At 42.5% G+C, this 19,861-nt stretch overlaps 1 protein-coding gene across 1 annotated transcript; it reads left to right on the forward strand.

The window, feature by feature from the left end:
- The first annotated feature begins 15,588 nt into the window (after positions 1 to 15,588).
- LOC138365299 (hepatitis A virus cellular receptor 1-like) lies at positions 15,589 to 16,470 on the forward strand. Its single transcript, XM_069325584.1, has one exon. The coding sequence runs from the start codon at positions 15,589 to 15,591 to the stop codon at positions 16,468 to 16,470; it is 882 nt and encodes a 293-aa protein (XP_069181685.1).
- Positions 16,471 to 19,861: the final 3,391 nt, after the last annotated feature.

The raw sequence follows: 19,861 nt of genomic DNA on the forward strand, positions 1-19,861 counted from the left end.
AGCAGACCACACACTAGAAGGTGAAGGGACGACGACGTTTCAGTCCGTCCTGGATCATTCTCAAGTCGATTCAAAGTGCCAGCCTCAGTATATGATAAGGGGACATACACACTATTCCCAACATCACTACGTAGTTTTAAGTCAAACCTGTCAACAGGACAGGTTCATACACCCGGGCTTTCACAAACAGCCATTCTAAAACTGTATTCACTACTGGTGGCAGCTACAAAGCTAGCCGGTACATCTTGGTAGCACTCTAGCACCTCCCATCTTCCTCATCCAGTGAACGTCGGACTGCTCACCTAAGATATTCTCACATCCCTTAGAGAGACTTGTTCATAGCTCCTACCACCAAGAACTCCCAAAACCCTGAGCAATTTGTCTTTCCTGCAACACTGATCTTCCCTCTCAGTCAGGCGTCGCTGTAAAGTTAATTAGGCACCGTCTTCCTGAATGACATGTAATCGGTGACTGCTTCACAAGGCAACCTCAAGCTTTCTCTTAGATCTGAGATTCTACAAATTTATGTCTAGGAAAGTTTTCAAGAGAACAGCATCAGCGTCACTATAACAGGGCTTTACTAATGTCTTTCTTTTCATTACCTCTTGGCACATTCTTCGAAATTCAACTCGTGATTACCGACTCCCACTGAACATGTTACAATTTCAAGTGGTTCCACATCGTTTTTTGCAACACTGAATGTTGCGGACAATGAGTGACAACAACGTGGCTAAAGATATGACGACCAAACTACACATCAGAAAATGTCCTGGGGCCAGATTCACGAAGCAGTTACGCAAGTACTTACGAACGTATACATCTTTCCTCAATTTTTGACGGCTTTGTTTACAATTATTAAACAGTTTACAAGCATGAAAACTTGCCAATCAACTGTTGTTATTGTTATAAACAGCCTCCTGGTGCTTCGGAGCTCATTAACTGTTTAATAATTGTAAACGAAGCCGCCAAAGATCGAGAAAAGATGTACAGGTTCGTAAGTTCTTGCGTAACTGCTTTGTGAATCTGGCCCCTGGACCCGACTTGATAATGGTCCAGGAAGGACCGAACAGTCGTCGTGTCTTCATTTTATAATGTGTAGTTTGGTCGTCACTGAATGTTGCTAAGCAAAGTTCCATTTTAGATTTCCATATTTTCCAGCATTTCTGAAGTTTTTTACAAGTGCATACAACATGTAATACCTGTGATAAGACATATCAACTCCTATTTTGCAACTGTTCCCAACCTCTGAAGAGGGTGCAGCTGAGCTGTGCTAACACGACAACCCATCTGAGCAGGAACAGTCACACACGTGTCGACCCATCTGAGCAGGAACAGTTACACACGTGTCGACCCATCTGAGCAGGAACAGTTACACGTGTCGACCCATCTGAGCAGGAACAGTTACACACGTGTCGACCCATCTGAGCAGGAACAGTTACACGTGTCGACCCATCTGAGCAGGAACAGTCACACACGTGTCGACCCATCTGAGCAGGAACAGTTACACACGTGTCGACCCATCTGAGCAGGAACAGTTACACACGTGTCGACCCATCTGAGCAGGAACAGTTACACGTGTCGACCCATCTGAGCACGAACACTTACACACGTGTCGACCCATCTGAAACTGACAATAACATGCAGCACTTGACTGGGATTTCAAGTGTTCAATAGTGGGTTATATGACACTTTCACTTCACTTGCTACAATGGTTCCAGTGACAATGTCCGTAAATCTGTGTTTATAACTATTATTTCAACACCTTTTCATCTTCTCTTGTTCCTTTCTCCCTTTCTTAATATCTCATTACCTCTAGAAACTGTTTACAAAATTTGCTCACTATTCTAACCACTATCACTGTTATAACGTCGAAGTATAAGGCACCTTCTTTGAGCTCATTCATTTTCTTGACGATAATATCAACTTTAATACACCAGATGTTGAAATTCCTCTTGGTTGCTCAGTTGGATTCCCGGGTAGATTGGAGAAATGTAGGCGAGTAGAAGATGGAAGGGGGAGAAAAACAAACGGAACAGAGAGAAAGAGAGAGAGAGGATAAAAAGAGTGCTTCCTACCCTACGCCACTCTGACTTCTCTTCCTTTATTGTGAGTGTACGTATATGTCTGTGTGAGGGGGAGGAGGCATATATACAATGAGTTGTCGACATGCGTGCCTGCGTATTCTAATGTATCAAAGCTCGTGTCCCTTGCTGTCTCTAGTCCTTCCTATTCGACCAGTCTGTTAACCTTCTCTCTGCACCCTCCCCCGCCTAGTGTGTTTGTTTGTCCGTCTTTCTCTCCATCGGCCTGAATGTGGGAATGCCCGTGTTGATTATTTTCAATTTCTCTTCAAACATATATAAAGATTTTCTCTTGACAGCCTGGAGGGTGGATATCACATCTCCGTTCCGGACTGAATATTTTACAAACCTGAAGGCCATACCAGTCCAAAATTGGTCTTTATAAAGTTCACGGTTGTCTAGAGGAAAGGTTAGTTCCCTTTACTACCATGCTGTGAGGGAGGGAGAGGGAGGGGGAGGAAGAGAGATAGAGATTATGAGAGACGGAGACAATATGAGTATGAGAGAAATAATGGAGTACATTAAGACACAGGCACTCACAGCATGTAGTAAAGGGAACTAACCTTTCCTCTAGACAACCGTGAACTTTATAAAGACCAATTTTGGACTGGTATGGCCTTCAGGTTTGTAAAATATTCAGTCCGGAACGGAGATGTGATATCCACATCATATTATATATATATATATATATATATATATATATATATATATATATATATATATATATATATATATATATATATATATACACTGATGGGACAAAACTCCTCACCCCTAGAAGGATTCGAACCCAGACAGCCAGGGAAGGGGGTCCATGCACCAAGGCGTGTCCAGTACTTTCCCCACTAGGCCACAACGAATGTTAACCGTTCAGAAACCTAGCGTAACATGTCTCAGGGTTAAATAAGCAACCTTAATTAATATGCAATTTTGGCCCTACTTTAGTACATATATATTTACTGAACTAGATGTTGGAAAAAATTAGGTTTAGATGATGTCTTCTTTCTCGGCTACTTATCAAATTAATAATACAAAACATGGACATTTTTGGGGAGGGAATTATAAACTAACATTCATTAATGCTGAAAGCATCATTTTGGGGGAGCAACAGTCCATATTGTGAACACGCTCAATCCTGCAAGCTCGTCTAGGCGAGTACACACACACACACACACACACACACACACACACACACACACACACACAAATGGAATGCATTAGGAAGTGATGTGGTGGAGGCTGACTCCATACACAGTTTCAAGTGTAGATATGACAGAGCCCGATAGGCTCATGAATCAGTACACCTGTTGATTGACGGTTGAGAGGCGGGACCAAAGAGCCAGAGCTCAACCCCCGCAAACACAACTAGGTGAGTACACACACACACACACACACACACACACACACACACACACACACACACACACACACACACACACACACACACACACACACACACACACGCGTGATACTGAGCGGACTGGCTAAGGCGGACAAGGACGGCCTCTTTAAATTGAGAGAAAGTAGGACACGAGGACATAGCTGAAAACTTGAAATAAAAGAGTCGAGTAAATTTATGGAAATACTCACACCCTGTACACATCGTCAACAAGTGGAATGCAATGAAAGTAGTTGTGGAAGCCACCTCCATCCACAACTTTAGGGTCAGATTTGACAAAGAATTTGAAGGTCAGGAAAGTTATATTGCAACGCAACTGGTACAAGACTTTGTTTGGCGGGTTATAAGGAACTAGATCTCACTTTTCCGTAGTTACTGCTATGTAGTTACTATTAGGTGAGCACACAGGAGGAATCACGCTGGTCCCTGTGGCTTAACCCGCTGTAATTATTCATCATCTCATTATCTCTCTCTAATTCTTCATCCTCCTACTTCTTTTTTGTCCTACTGCTCCATCTTGGGGGGTCTGACGGCTGAGTGGACAGCGCTCGGGATTCGAAGTTTTAAAATTCCGGGTTCGATCCCCGGTGGAGGTGGAAACAAATGGGGAGATTTTTTCACCCTCATCCTCCTGTTCACCTAGCAGTAAATAGGTACCTGGGAGTTAAACAGTTGCTACGGGCTGCTTCTGGGGATGTGCAACAAAAAGAAGGCCTGGTCGAGGACCGGGCCGCGGGGACGCTAAGCCCCGAAATCCTCTCAAGATAACCTCAAGGAAAAAAAAAAACATTTTCACAACCTCCTCCTCCTATTCAATCTCTTCCTCATATTAAACCTCCTCTGCTCATTCCTCGTCCACCTGCTATAAGGAACAGTCACACACGTGTCGACCAATCTGAGCAGGAACAGTCACACACCTGTCAACCCATCTGAGCAGGAACAGTCACACACCTGTCAACCCATCTGAGCAGGAACAGTCACACACGTGTCGACCCATCTGAGCAGGAACAGTCACACGTGGAACAGGAACAGTCCACCTCTGATATGCCTCGTTCCGCCAACTGACTGCGACTCTCCCCTCCCACCCCTCAACAAAATATTGTTTTTGTCGTTATGCTTTAACTACGTTATTTCTGCTCAAAACATTTTAGCGCAAAACATGTAAGATTTTTTTTTTTATCTTTATTTAAAAAAATACAATATAAATTACATATACAAAAGTGTTACAAGGCAATTAATTATACATTACAATTCTTAGTGAACATCTGTTTCAGTAGTACAGAACAACATGTAAGATTTGCACGTTCTCGATTACTACATTCTGGTCATTAATATTCTGGCACTGGACACTCAAACTTTGGACATTACTGTCCCGGTTGTTACGCCGTAACTAACAAGTCTCTTCTAGTCGTTTTCAGCATTTAACGTTAACTTCTCGGACCTTTTCTTTCTCTAACATTTCCTTCCTCGGACGATTCCTTTCGTGAACGTTTCCTTACTCAAACGTTTGTGCCTGTAAAACGTGCAGCCGCCGACGGGCTTGCCGTCATGGAGGTCTTGGCTTGAACGTTCCTTGCGTGTGAGATTTAACAACTTCCCCCCCCCCTCCCCCCCTCCCCTTCCGCCCTGACAGTGGACATAAGGCAATAAAGAGGGAGCAAGGCCTGGTGGTGGTCCCCATGACGTGGTGCAGCCATTGTCATGTTCCCAGCCTGGCCAGGCCACCACGCACGCACCATACACGTGGGACACGGAGAAATAGCTGATGGAATGAAGGGAGGGAATGAATGAAGAAAGGATGGAATGAAAGACAGGAGGAATGAAGGAGTGAATGAAGATACTATTGGATGAAAAAAGTACAATAAAGGAGGGAGTAATTGAAGAAGGGAGAGAGCAGGTAGGAAGAAAGAGAGGAGGATGGAAAGAGAGAGAGATGGGTGGGAAGGGAGGTAGCTAGGGACTAACTTCCTTCTACCTTCCCAGCTCCCCCATTCCTCCTCCTCTTTCTCGTCCCTCCTTCCGCCACCTCTCATCCTCTCCCAAATCTCCTCCTCCGCCTCCCTCTTCGTTCTGCAATTGTTCAACTTCCCCTTTCTCTAGTGCTCATCCCAATCCTCATCCCCCCCTTCCTCCTCCTCCTCCTGTTCCAGCCTTCATGGTCAGGAGCAGAAGGTCAGCTGCTGGTTCCCAGGAGCCGGGAGCAGCCTCGCCCCAGACAAGAAAGAAAACGTCTATCCAAGTCAGAGATGACGAATGATTTTTGGCTGCGACCGCTTACAGAATACTTACGATTAATTGACGGTTTATCAGACTCTGGCATAAAACGTCAAGGCCTGGGTAGACTCCAGCAAACTGTGCTTCAGACATGTAAGGATCCGTCGGAAGCATCACAGGCAAGAGTGTTCCGTATATGACATTATCTTGGCCATAGCCAACTGACTTAACTTACATATGTAGCTAAGACAAAACCGGAATTAGCCGACTCGAAAATACTTGCGCAGAATTGATCTAAGCCGTGCAACATATATGTGTAAAGCTAGATAACCTCAACCCCGCTATGCAAACAATTGAACTACGTCATTTGTAGAGAAATAAGAGCGTAGGAACATCCAGAGACAATATTAACCACAGAAACACATATAGACAGATACAAGTATAGATATAGACAGCTGGGGGCGCCTGGTGGCTGAGTGGACAGCACGCTGGATACGTAGTCCTGAGGACCGAGGTTCGATTCCCGGCGATGGCGGAAACAAATGGGCAGCGTTTCTTTCACCCCGATGCCCCTGTTACATAGTAAGTAGTAAATAGGTACCTGGGACAGCTGTTATGGGCTTCTTCCTGAATGTGTGTGTGTTTGTGAAAAAAATTGACAGTTGAAAGCCGGGCCGAAAGAGCCAGAGCTCAACCCCCGCAAGCACAACTAGGTGAATACAACCACAGCGAGACACAGCAACCTCCACAGACACTTCATCGTGCACAGCTACAAGAAAACAAAATGTCTTGAGAAATGATTTCAACTTCTGAGTAGCTTCATGTCTTAATCCATTCAAAGGATCCTACTGAAGAGCTGTGCCAAGTTTCTTCTAACAAACAAACAAAAAAATACACCCGAAAAATTAAAATGCCCGCTGGGCTACTGGTGATTGACCGCTTCCGTAACCTACTCAACAACTAAGATATGTGAAAATTTTGATTTCTATTATTCCCATATTGTAACTTACAGAGTACAGTGAAGAAACCGCACTCCTCCACAAGCTGTGCATTACTATCCTTGCAGTGCAGTACAAGCTAAGAGTTCAATAATATACTAAGCCTATAAACCCCGCCGTCTTGACGTCCTCCGGATGGTGGTGAACTAACAACATTCACAACACTGTCCACTGCAGGCGGAAAACTGCGCCAATAATATTCACAAAACGTCTCAACATACAACCCGTCCTCTCAAAAAGAACGTCACTTTTCGCTAGTATGCGCACTATGGCCAAATTTGGACGTAATATGAAATGAAATCGACTCACAAAAGTGACGTTCTGTTCCGTTTTCTGTTTGAGCCGTCCGGCGTACGCGCAGAGGTTATAAGAGGACACTTTAAATTAACGTTTTTCATAACGTTTTGAAACTTTATGAGAATTTCCTGCCCACCTAACCTATCAGAGGACCCTTAACTTACTGTTGTTGAAAAAAAAAATCCCAAATTTATTTTCATTTTTTTTTCATTTTCAAATTACGTCCAAATTCGGCCATACGGGCAAACGGCCAAAAGCGACGTTCTTTTTAAGAGGACAGGTTGCAACATAAGCAGATAACTACGTTAGTAATAATCACAACTATGCTAATAATATCACAACAAAACTGCACAGTGGACAACGCTAACACTATTCGCTCTACATATACAAACGGACAACCACGATAACAATACTCACTGCAACAACTACGTGAATATTGTTAGCGTAGTCAAACAACTACGCTAACAATATTCACAACACTCATACACTCAGCAAACTTGCCTTGCCTTTCGGCGAGGAAAAAAAATGTAAACAAAAAGAATCTCAAAATTAGAACGCATTTCTGCAAAACAAAAGCCACGTAGCTTGCAAAACGACCCAAAGGTCTACCCTAAGGTGATTGTTACTCCGGATAAGCTTATTTTGATTTCATTATCCTTATACACAGCCGTCCTCAAACATTACCCAAACGTTCGTTAATCAACTTGCACAAACATCCTCCCAGCCCCCCCCCCCCCCCCGTTTGGAGTGAAAAACATTTACACATGACTTATACCTTTCAAGTTCAAACTTCTACAAATAAGTTTAAAAATATCCCCAAAAATACCTAACCTGACCAACTCTAGACCTAACTATATCAGAAATATATATATATATATATATATATATATATATATATATATATATATATATATATATATATATATATATATATATATATATATATATATATGTATATATATTATGTTGAATATGACCGAAAAGATAAGATTAATAGTTCTAACACGATTTTTATCAATATTTCTTATGTTTCTTTTCACTGGCGATGGTAATTGAAAAATCTATTCTCCAAAATTCATTTTTATTTCTAGTTTGACGCCTGAACGCGTTTCGTAATAACTTAACAGTATACGCTTCTGAATTTAAAAAAAATTAATTCTGGAAAAACATAATAGATTAGGATCTGAACTAGGCTCGTACGCCTCGTTCTATTGATAGGTTGTTGATGTTAGGCATTAAGGACAACAATAGGTGTGACCAATGTACTGAAATTGAGAATAATATGCATATATTTTAATTATGTAAGCAGAAAATTGATCTTGTAAACTGGACCAAGCATTAGAGTGGATTTAATGAGGGTTTTTAATGTTTCATATTGAGATAAAATGCAAGAAAATTAAGAATACAATAATTATGCTACTTTCTGATTACATTTTTTTGTGTGTGGATAGGCAGGCGGGAAGGTTACTCAGTAGATAAAATATTAAAGTTCCTGCGAGTCAGGATCAAGTATAAAATTTGGGGTTTACGGTTCATGCTCGGTGATGATATAGAAAATTGGTTTACTGAGAATTATATAAACTATATATAAATGTAGTATTTTCTCTCGTAAATTGATGTAAATATGATCTTTATGTTGTATATTATTTAATAAAGAAACAAATGGGAAGATAGTCAGAACTAAAAACTGTTAAAACTAATAAAAACATAATATGTTATAACTATGGCTGGACAGAACAGGTGTGCAGCAGTGTAAATCAAACTTGCATTTTTATACGTATATTTAATTACATTTAGCATGCACTTTGAATGGTGATAGTGTAGCCTAGCCTAGCCTATCAATTTCATAATAAGTAGCTTATACGTGTTTTATAAATTCATAATTACATAATTTCATTTAACTGAGACTTGTTAGTGTTTCAGTATAAAGAACCAAAGGAAAGTTTTGATTATAGGCGTCCCCTGCTGACGATAATTAAAGGGCAGTCCCATATGCAGGTAATTGATATCTATTTTTAGGCTGCAACGCTTGATGTTCCTGCTTTACGCTTCTGGTTTTGCCTGCCCCTCTCCCTATTGACTCTCTCTCTCTCTCTCTCTCTCTCTCTGTCTCTCTCTCTCTCTCTCTCTCTCTCTCTCTCTCTCTGTCTCTGTCTCTGTCTCTGTCTCTGTCTCTGTCTCTCTCTCTCTCTCTGTCTCTGTCTCTGTCTCTGTCTCTGTCTCTGTCTCTGTCTCTCTCTCTGTCTCTGTCTCTGTCTCTGTCTCTGTCTCTCTCTCTGTCTCTGTCTCTCTCTCTCTCTCTCTCTCTCTCTCTCTCTCTCTCTCTCTCTCTCTCTCTCTCTCTCTCTCTCTCCCCTAATCCATTTACTGCTGCCGCATAAAATTTCCAATAATAAAATAGCTATCAGTATTAAATAGCTTAGCAGACCGTGTCCCGCATACTAGTTACCACAAATATCATAATTCCTTCCACGTGCACAACCATAACGTGACTTTCAGCACCTACGGCTATTATCCCAAAACATCACATCCTATCTACAACCTCTACATCCCTTACTAGTACCAACCCACCTTGTGACCGCCCAACAACCATCATCACAACCCACCACCCCATCTTGTAACCATTACAATAATCACCCCCCCCCCCACCCATAACCACCAGCAAAATACCATAACTGTCATTACTACCATTGACGACAAGTTGAAGCCATCATTCAAACAAATCGTGAATTTTCTTTTCAGGCTCTTTGGTGGGGCGATCCATCAGCGAGATTGATGACACGGTGGGGGCCATCGTTTGTCAGATGTGTGTGTATGAGAGAGAGAGAGAGAGAGAGAGAGAGAGAGAGAGAGAGAGAGAGAGAGAGAGAGAGAGAGAGAGAGAGAGAGAGAGAGAGAGAGAGAGAGAGAGAGAGAGGAAGCCTGTACGCATAGGAAGAAAAGAGAATGCAGGGAAGGAGAAAAGAGATGCAGAGCAGGTAGTGGATAGAAGACAGACGGTAAGGGACTGGAGGTAAGAGAGTGAAAGAAAGATATGAGTTGACAAAAGAGGGAAAGAGAAGTTTTCGATGATAAGGAGGTTCAATGAGAGTGTATTGTGTTCGCCGACAAGAAGCTTCATTTATCTCGTATCCCCCTCTCCCTCCCTCCCGTCTCTCTCTCTCTTCCTCTCTCTCTCTCTCTCTCTCTCTCTCTCTCTCTCTCTCTCTCTCTCTCTCTCTCTCTCTCTCTCTCTCTCTCTCTCTCTCCCTCTCCCCAACTTTGGGGGAGCTTTCTCACTTCAACTTCAAATGTTCGCTAGAGAACATTTCCCTGTTCTCAAAGCATCCACACCAAACAACTAAATTCACTATAGAATTTTCCACTCTCGTTTATCCCTCACTTATCTTTTCTCTTTCCTCTCCCTTCTCATTCCCTTTCCCCTCCTTTCTAGCCTTCATTCTGCATAACAATTTCCGTCTAATCCATTTCTTTTCCCAATTCCTTCCCCACCGTCCTTATCTTCTCCCCTACCCCCCGGTCCCCACCTTCTCCCCCGTTCCCCACCTTCTCCCCCAGTCCCCACCTTCTCCCCCAGTCCCAACCTTCTCCCCCCTCCATCCCCACCTTCTCCCCCGTTCCCCCACCTTCTCCCCCATTCCCCCACCTTCTCCCCCGTTCCCCCACCTTCTCCCCATGCTGACGCTTCCCTATCCATCTCAATCACAATCCCTATCAATCCTCCGTTCTTCTTGAATCCTCTTTATCAGAAAATCATCAGAAAATCATTATTATGCACTGCCGTTTGTCCTGTCGCTCCCGCTCTCAGTTATCTATTCTCTATATCACTCAATCTCGTCCCATCCCAAATCCTTATCCTGACCCCTTCCCAGTGCTATATAGTCGTAATGGCTTGGCGCTTTCCCTTGATATTTCCCTTTCCCCTCAATCTCATACACATGCTCGCTTACACCGACCTTGTCACTTGCGCTCCCACTCTCTCACATACGCCCTCCCATTTACACACACACCCTCTCACACTGGAAAGACGGGACACCACGAGCCTAGCTCTCATCCTGTAACTACATTTAGGTAATTGCCCCCTGTCTCTCACACACACACACCCTCTCACACACTCAATAACCTAACAACACACTAATTTACCCGTTCAACACGTTTTTGTGTGGTGCTCGCGAGTGCACTTAAGTACAGGAGTTATGGATCACTTACTAGATCTGAGCAAATGTTTTTTTATTGTGCATTTACAGACAAAAGAGAGAGAGAGAGAGAGAGAGAGAGAGAGAGAGAGAGAGAGAGAGAGAGAGAGAGAGAGAGAGAGAGAGAGAGAGAGAGAGAGAGAGAGAGAGCTGTTTTGTCTTTGTCAATTCCATTTAGGATCTTGTATGTCGTTGTCATGTTCCTCTTAACTATCCTTTTCTCTGGTGTGGGAAGGGCCAGATATCTCAGTGTTTCCTCATAGCTCAATCTCTCCAGCTCAGGAACGACTCTCGTTGCAAATCTTTGGACTTTTTCTAGTTTCTCTTGTCCTTTTTCAGGTAATTGTTCCATATTTTGGATACATATTCAAAGGTGTGTCTCACCTTCGCTATATGGGACCCGGAAAGCCCTCTTGTCCGAGTATGTGTGAGTACTCGCCTAGGTGTGTTTGCGAGGGTTGAGCTTCGGCTCTTTGGTCCCGCCTCTCAACTGTCAATCAACTGGTGTACAGGTTCCTGAGCCTATTGGGCTCTATCATATCTACACCTAAAACTGTGTATGGAGTCAGCCTCCACCACATCACTTCCTAATGCATTCCATTTGTTAACTACTCTGACACTAAAAAAGTTCTTTCTAATGTCTCCATGGCTCATAGGGGCACTCAATTTCCCCCTGTGTACCCTAGTGTGCGTGCCCCCTTGTGTTAAACTGTCTTTATCCTCTGAGAATTTTGTGTGTGTGTGTGTGTGTGTGTGTGTGTGTGTGTGTGTGTGTGTGTGTGTGTGTGTGTGTGTGTGTGTGTGTGTGTGTGTGTGTGTGTTCATACTTTAACGACATACTAAATCTCATTTGTAAACCCCCTTCCTACACTAATGCCTACACTCTAGCCTTTACCTTCACAACAGATGGGAAGTCCCGTTGCTGAAAAAGTTTATGTTTTTTCGTCCATGGAAAAAAAATGAATATGTTCATGATGAAAACAACACAAAGAAGGGAAGAGACTTGGTGCTTTGCCATGAACCGTATATACACCCTCGGCGTGAAACATTCAACAACCATCTGACATTATTGTGTGGACAACCAGAAAACGGTCATTCACAACACAAGACGCTCAGCCAGCAACAGTTTCACCAATATTACTATTCTCTAGAGCAGTTTTTTTTCCGGCAATCATTCATTTCCAACGTGACGAGCATCCGCCGCGCGTGTTCTCACATCAAGCAACTTTTCTCAAAAAATCAATCAATTGATCATATACAATTTCTCCTAACCTGAGGACAAATTGAATTTATTGATATTAATATAAAAACAAAAGTTATTACTCCTGTAAAACCAGGGCATCAACAAAAAAGACGAAGGAGAGAGAGAGATAAAGACACAGAAAAATAATAAAAGAGAAAAAGATAATATGTGAGAGAGGAAGAGGGTCTCCAAGAGGGTCTCTCATTACACACACGGAGCTTAAAGGACTTTGGGATAGAAACCTAGACCCAGTAGAAGTATAAAAAAAGGGCCAAACAAAATTACATTTATGAACAAGATAGCAAAGAACAAAAATAAAGACAATAACAAATCATTCACAAACAACAAAAAACATTCACAAAAAACGTCCGCCGGTCCCCAAATACATCAACATAAAAATTACGCACAAAATATATAAAATATAACGATCGCTCAGTCTTCTCATTTGGATTTTTTATAGGAAATTCCTTTAAAAAAAATTCTGGTCGTTTCCGACAAGCTGGAGGCGCCCAGCTAAAACTTTTAATACCCAGAGATTAATGAGAGCACAAACAAGGAACTTATCTACACGTAGGAGCGTACACGTAGGCGAACGTACACGTAGGCGAACGTACACGTAGGCGAACGTACACGTAGACAAACGTACACAGTCATGAACGTACTGTGATAAACGTAAGCAAGACGAACATAGATGCGAACAAACGTACACGTGGACGAACATACAAACAAAACGCAGTCGAACGTGAATTACAAAAATTATCCTAGCCAAAATTTGCTCTATAGCCTACATCTATGAAATGCAACATTTTAGTTAATATAATATGCCAACCATAGATCTGCAACAAAATAAAAAATAAATAAAAAATAATAGTAATGATTTTATTATAAAAAATTACAATATATTTTTTCCCTGAAATACATCATTAATTAAAACAACATTACCAGTAATTATTATAAAATTTAATCAGAATAAAAAAAATTTGCTATTCCAATCTTAACTTCTATAGCAACATCACAATTTGTGTATTTATTATATATTTTTGACATTTACAAAAACTTTCTAGATCTGATTTTTTTGTCCATGATTTTTAGGATGCTCCAGCCTATTATGAACCTTCGTGAATATACTCTTAAACATGCGTTTTTATACACGGGGTTATCATATGTATACACGGTTTGGCGTATACGTACACAAATAGGTGTACGTACGCACTCAGCCAAGTTAAGCTTCTTTCTCTCTGGTTAGTAAGTGAGCGGGCTACCTTGCGAACAACCTCACATCAGCCACTGACGAGAACAAACACCACAGCCTCGTGTCATCTTTTGCGGATGATACCGTAACCGGTAGATAACATTGAGAAGTTAAAGTAATCCAGCGGGCAACGGAAAACATTACATTCAACACTGATTACTTCTAATTACTTCCAGTTTGGGCATGCACAAATTCCTGCATGATCGTTGACAGGCTTATGGACTCACTGTTGACGTATGGACTCACTGACGGTATATAGACTCGCTGACAGGAGTATCGACTCGCTGACAGGAGTATAGACTCGCTGACAGGAGTATAGAATCGCTGGCAGGAGTATAGACTCGCTGACAGGAGTATCGACTCGCTGACAGGAGTATAGACTCGCTGGCAGGAGTATAGAATCGCTGGCAGGAGTATAGACTCGCTGACAGGCGTATGGACTCGCCGACAGACAGGACTCGTTGACAGGAGTATAGACTCGCTGACAGGCGTATGAACAAACATGCGGAGTACCACAGACGCAGACACTACCAAACTAGCTGCGTGGCAGATCATCAAATGTAAATAAAAACTGACGTTTCAGGCAGTTGAGCCCGCTCTCTCGCTTTACCATGCGTTGTTTTACCCAAGTTTTACCTAACCAGAAAGGTACGAACTGAAGCAACCCTGCTTATAATCTATCAAGGCCGATCCTGAGAAAAAACGTCAACATTAAGATACGTGAATATTGACTAATACATCGCGTGTTTTTTTAACGGGTTGGTCGATTCCGTTAAAGAAAAACCGGAGGTATAAGGCGAGAGGACAGCAGCGGCGCCCAAGACTGCCACGATTGGACCTTGACACAACAAAGGAGCGACGACTTCATCATTAACTAGTCGAGTAATTAATATGAGAGGAGTCATCTTGGCGGAAATTTACAAATTACCTCACAGATGAGAAAATAATGAAGGCCCATAATTAAAGAGACACTTTGTAGCATAATATCGTTTGTTAGCGCTCCGTGGCTCAAGGGGTTCCTCCTCCTCCTCCTAGCGCGCGGAGAACCAGATATCAAGGGTTCGTCCTCCCTGCACAAGGGAAAGGTCATTATTATTATTATTATTTATTAATTTGTTATTTGTTTAGTACTATAGCGCTTAAATATTCGGAAAATAAAAACGGTTGATCATGTGATGAAATGTCGGGTACTTTAACCGAATAGTGGGATCCTGTGACAATATAGCAGGTTCTGTGACTATATAGCAGGTCCTGTGACTATATAGCAGGTCCTGTGACAATATAACAGGTCCTGTGACTATATAGCAGGTCCTGTGACAATATAACAGGTCCTGTGACTATATAGCAGGTCCTGTGACTATATAGCAGGTCCTGTGACTATATAGCAGGTCCTGTGATTATATAGCAGATCCTGTGACTATAAGCAGGTCCTGTGATTATATAGCAGGTCCTGTGACTATATAGCAGGTCCTGTGACTATATAGCAGGTCCTGTGACTATATAGCAGGTCCTGTGACTATATAGCAGGTCCTGTGACTATAGCAGGTCCTGTGAATTCATTGACCCTTTGCACCCTAGAGAGCTGCATATGCATTTAAAATAATTATAATATCTACTGTTATTGACAATATATTTATTTTGCATTTGTAAGTAGAGTTTGTTGTTTATGAACGATTAGCAACAGTCGTTTAGAGCAGGTGAGTGGTGACTGAGGTAAAGATAGGAGGCGGCGACTGACTGCAGTATAGACCACGACTGACTGACTGCCTTGTTGCCTTAGAACTGACGGGGTATTAAAGCAGAGGTGACAGGACATCCACGGGAAACGGAAGAGTAATTTCCGGTGTGGGCTTCACTGGTATTGGGTGGTGGTGTTGGCCGGACGGGCACTGTCACCACCTAAGAAAGATGCACTCGACGACTCCCGTCACGCAGGCCGCCCTCCTCCTCCTTGTTCCTGTTGTTACTACAGTGACGGCTAGTGTTCCTGTTGTTACTACAGTGACGGCTAGTGTACCTGTTGTTACTACAGTGACGGCTAGTGTTCCTGTTGTTACTGCAGTGACGGCTAGTGTTCCTGTTGTTACTACAGTGACGGCTAGTGTACCTGTTGTTACTACAGTGACGGCTAGTGTTCCTGTTGTTACTACAGTGACGGCTAGTGTTCCTGTTGTTACTACAGTGACGGCTAGTGTACCTGTTGTTACTACAGTGACGGCTAGTGTTCCTGTTGTTACTGCAGTGACGGCTAGTGTTCCTGTTGTTACTGCAGTGACGGCTAGTGTTCCTGTTGTTACTACAGTGACGGCTAGTGTTCCTGTTGTTACTACAGTGACGGCTAGTGTTCCTGTTGTTACTACAGTGACGGCTAGTGTTCCTGTTGTTACTACAGTGACGGCTAGTGTTCCTGTTGTTACTACAGTGACGGCTAGTGTTCCTGTTGTTACTGCAGTGACGGCTAGTGTTCCTGTTGTTACTACAGTGACGGCTAGTGTACCTGTTGTTACTACAGTGACGGCTAGTGTACCTGTTGTTACTACAGTGACGGCTAGTGTTCCTGTTGTTACTACAGTGACGGCTAGTGTTCCTGTTGTTACTACAGTGACGGCTAGTGTTCCTGTTGTTACTACAGTGACGGCTAGTGTTCCTGTTGTTACTGCAGTGACGGCTAGTGTTCCTGTTGTTACTACAGTGACGGCTAGTGTACCTGTTGTTACTACAGTGACGGCTAGTGTTCCTGTTGTTACAACCTTGATTAATCTTATACAACCCAACTTAACACAACCTTGATTAATCTTATGCAGTCTATACTAATATAATTCAAAATTGACTAACTTAAACTCATCTAACTCTCCCAGTCAAGTAAAATAATTAACAAATATTATACAAATGTAAATTAGCAAGCTAATGTTGATAATAAAGCCGATGATAGTCATGAAAGAATACTGTAATAATAATAATAACAATATATCATTACTACAGAATTATTATTGTTAATAATAATAATAATAATAATAACAGTTGAAATAATTCTGAATGGAAAAGTAATTAATTAACAAACAATCGTTAAGAATATTTTCACTTGATAATAACGAGTACATTTTCCTTTGTTTGCATGTTTTAGGGAGTGTAATGTGATCAATTAGCACTCACAGTGGCAAATATGACGGGCATTAATTATTATGAAGCACGCTAATTCCATTGTAATGTGTAGCTGACTAAGTGGCGGTGCGGGTTTAGTTGTTCAATGGTCCCCCAGTAAGGGGTCTCGTTACGCTGCTACTGTTATCTTGGTTATCTTGAGGTTATCTTGAGATGATTTCGGGGCTTTAGTGTCCCGCGGCCCGGTCCTCGACCAGGTATCCACCCCCAGGAAGCAGCCCGTGACAGCTGACTAACACCCAGGTACCTATTTTACTGCTAGGTAACAGGGGCATAGGGTGAATGAAACTCTGCCCATTGTTTCTCTCCGGCGCCCGGGATCGAACCCGGGACAACAGGATCACAAGTACAGCGTGCTGTCCGCTCGGCCGACCGGCTCCCTCCCTCCCTCCTGTGGAGGTTTCAGCGACACTGGTGTTGCAGATGAAGAGTGAGCTGCAAGTCCTCATTTATAATACTTTCACTATTATGTGCTTGTAGGGGTACCGATCTCCAGTGCCTGCCCCCCCCCCCTCTCTTTACCATTAATTAATTTTGTTTTTTCATACTATACATTTTAAATTCATGGGATGCCCTTTGACCTGTGCTGCTCCAGTCCGTAGGGTGCAATTACCTTACCAAATATATGAAATAAAATATATTAAATCAGAGCTTTAATATACCAATGTGCTTTAATATAATTACTAATCTCTCTCATCTCATTTTTTCTTCCAATGTATCTGTTATCATTTTATTAATTCTCCTAGAATTTACCTACTTAAAATTATCTGTTAGATTAAGGACCTGCCCGAAACGCTGCGCGTACTAGTGGCTTTACAAGATTGTAAATACTATGCTATGCATTCTCTCAAACCCAATGTACCTTCTTGTATATAAATAAATAAATAAATAAAGTAAGAATAATTATCACCAATATAAAAAAGTCTGAAATTTAGCAACCCAAAGAAGCGACTAGTAAATAGGTGAGACTTATTTTCTTATGCCTAGTTTTGTGTACATGGCTAGATGACTAACCCCTGGCTATACCTGAGCGTATTGCACAGTATTTAGAACAATTTACATGTGCACCGCAGTTGTACTGGCTCCTGGGCTAAGCAGGTCGTCCTGTGACCTGGACTTGAGCCTGCACTGCCTCTCTCTCTCTCTACATCTGTGATCGATGACCAAACGTGCTCAGACCTTAACTAATTCACGGTTGATCTACCACCACCACCATCGGCCCCTAGCTGCACCTTCACTACCATAACTACCAACATTATCATCTTCACCAGAATGTGAACACCAGCATCACCATCTTCTTCACCACTGCTGCCACCAGCACCATCGTCATTTTCATCATAACCAGCAACGCCACCATTATCATCTTGACTACTACCACTACTACCAACACCAGTACCATCCTAATGTTCATCATCACCATCATCTTCACATTTACACCGAACACTACCACCACTATCATTTTCACAAACTCTGCCACCAACAATATCATCATCTTTCTTACCACCGCCACCAGCATCATCACTACCAAAGACACTGCCCACCACCACCACCACTTACAACAACATCACTACCAAAGACACCACGGTGAGACATAACCAACAACAGCGTCGACACATAATAAGTACCTAGAAATAATGATTTACAAAATAGGTCAGAGCTAGGATAACCTACCATTGGAAACCGAAACACTAATAGTTTTTCAGTTTCAATTATAATAGGGGTTTTCAGGGAGCCCAAACATCAAGGTGTTCAATTTCAAACTATAGCTCACACACAGCACATGATTTGCATAAAGCACAATACTTATACCGATCACATCATTCTAATAAGAGATCAAGGCTCATATTGAGAGACGCTCCCATAGTGAGATAGTTACATACGCTGATCATATATACCGTATCATTTTCCAACTACAACAACTGGAGCAATAAGAGAGGCTGATGCTCTCACTAAACCAGAGCTAGAAGTGATTTACAGGCACCTCCAATAAGCACACAGGGACCCATGTTTGAATTACCAATATGAGAGGTATCATATGCGGCTAATGGGTCCATCATGGCTCCACACTCACCCCCAATGGCCCACAAAGGCCCGAGGTATCATTAACCTATTAAACACGGGTCGTGGGAGAAAGCCTCACTAGTCTCCAATAAACTGCACTTGTTGAGTTACCAGTCTCCTAATTATCGACGGGCATGTACCTCTGAAGTAGTCTAACCGAGGCGATACAGTAACGTCGTCCCGGGCTATATATTTTCTGAAAGGCCCCAGCGCTCACATGGAACACCAGCACAAGATTGTCACCAGAGGCTATCATAGTTTACTATCGACAATAGATACGTCAGCGACAATGAAACATCTTAACCGTAGGGATCAAAAACTATTTTAAACACAGGAACTGTAAGGCAGTGTAACCTCAGTGATCCCTAAGGATCATACGTACGGTGTTCACCCAGTGTATAAGGTACGAGACCATACTTGCCTCCTTCCGACCCCAAGCATGTGGGAAATAACCCCCCACCCCACAGACACACACACACTTCCACACACACACACACTTCCACACACACACACACTTTCACACACACACACACACTTCCACACATTTGCCAAAGAGGATAACAACGCTCCCGGGCTATACTAAGGCAGTGCGAGACTAATAAATATATACTGGCATTCCTTACTATACATAAACAGTATAGGAAGAAGCTGGTCAAAGAATTATACGAGGCATGAAGAATACGAAATCCACCTCGCTCCATTTTATAAATATTCAGAGCCACCACTATCAACTACACCTATACCACCACTACCAAGAATACACCACTACACCCCCACCACCAAGAACACCACCACAACCACTCCCAAAAGCACTGGCACCAATGCTACAAGAATTTTCAACTGAGGATACAAAAGCAGTTTGTCAACGTGGGTTCTGGTCGGTTCCAATATGTCTGTCAAGTCGCTGTAAGCGTCTTGGGCGCTCCAAGCTTTTGGCTGCTTGTGGCTGGTTTCTTGT

The sequence above is a fragment of the Procambarus clarkii genome, chromosome 16 (assembly GCF_040958095.1).
Source record: "Procambarus clarkii isolate CNS0578487 chromosome 16, FALCON_Pclarkii_2.0, whole genome shotgun sequence".
Lineage (NCBI taxonomy): Eukaryota > Metazoa > Arthropoda > Malacostraca > Decapoda > Cambaridae > Procambarus > Procambarus clarkii.

Coding starts and splice junctions, on each gene's coding strand:
- LOC138365299 (XM_069325584.1), top strand. CDS start 15,589: ATGCACTCGACGACTCCCGTCACGCAGGCCGCCCTCCTCCTCCTTGTT.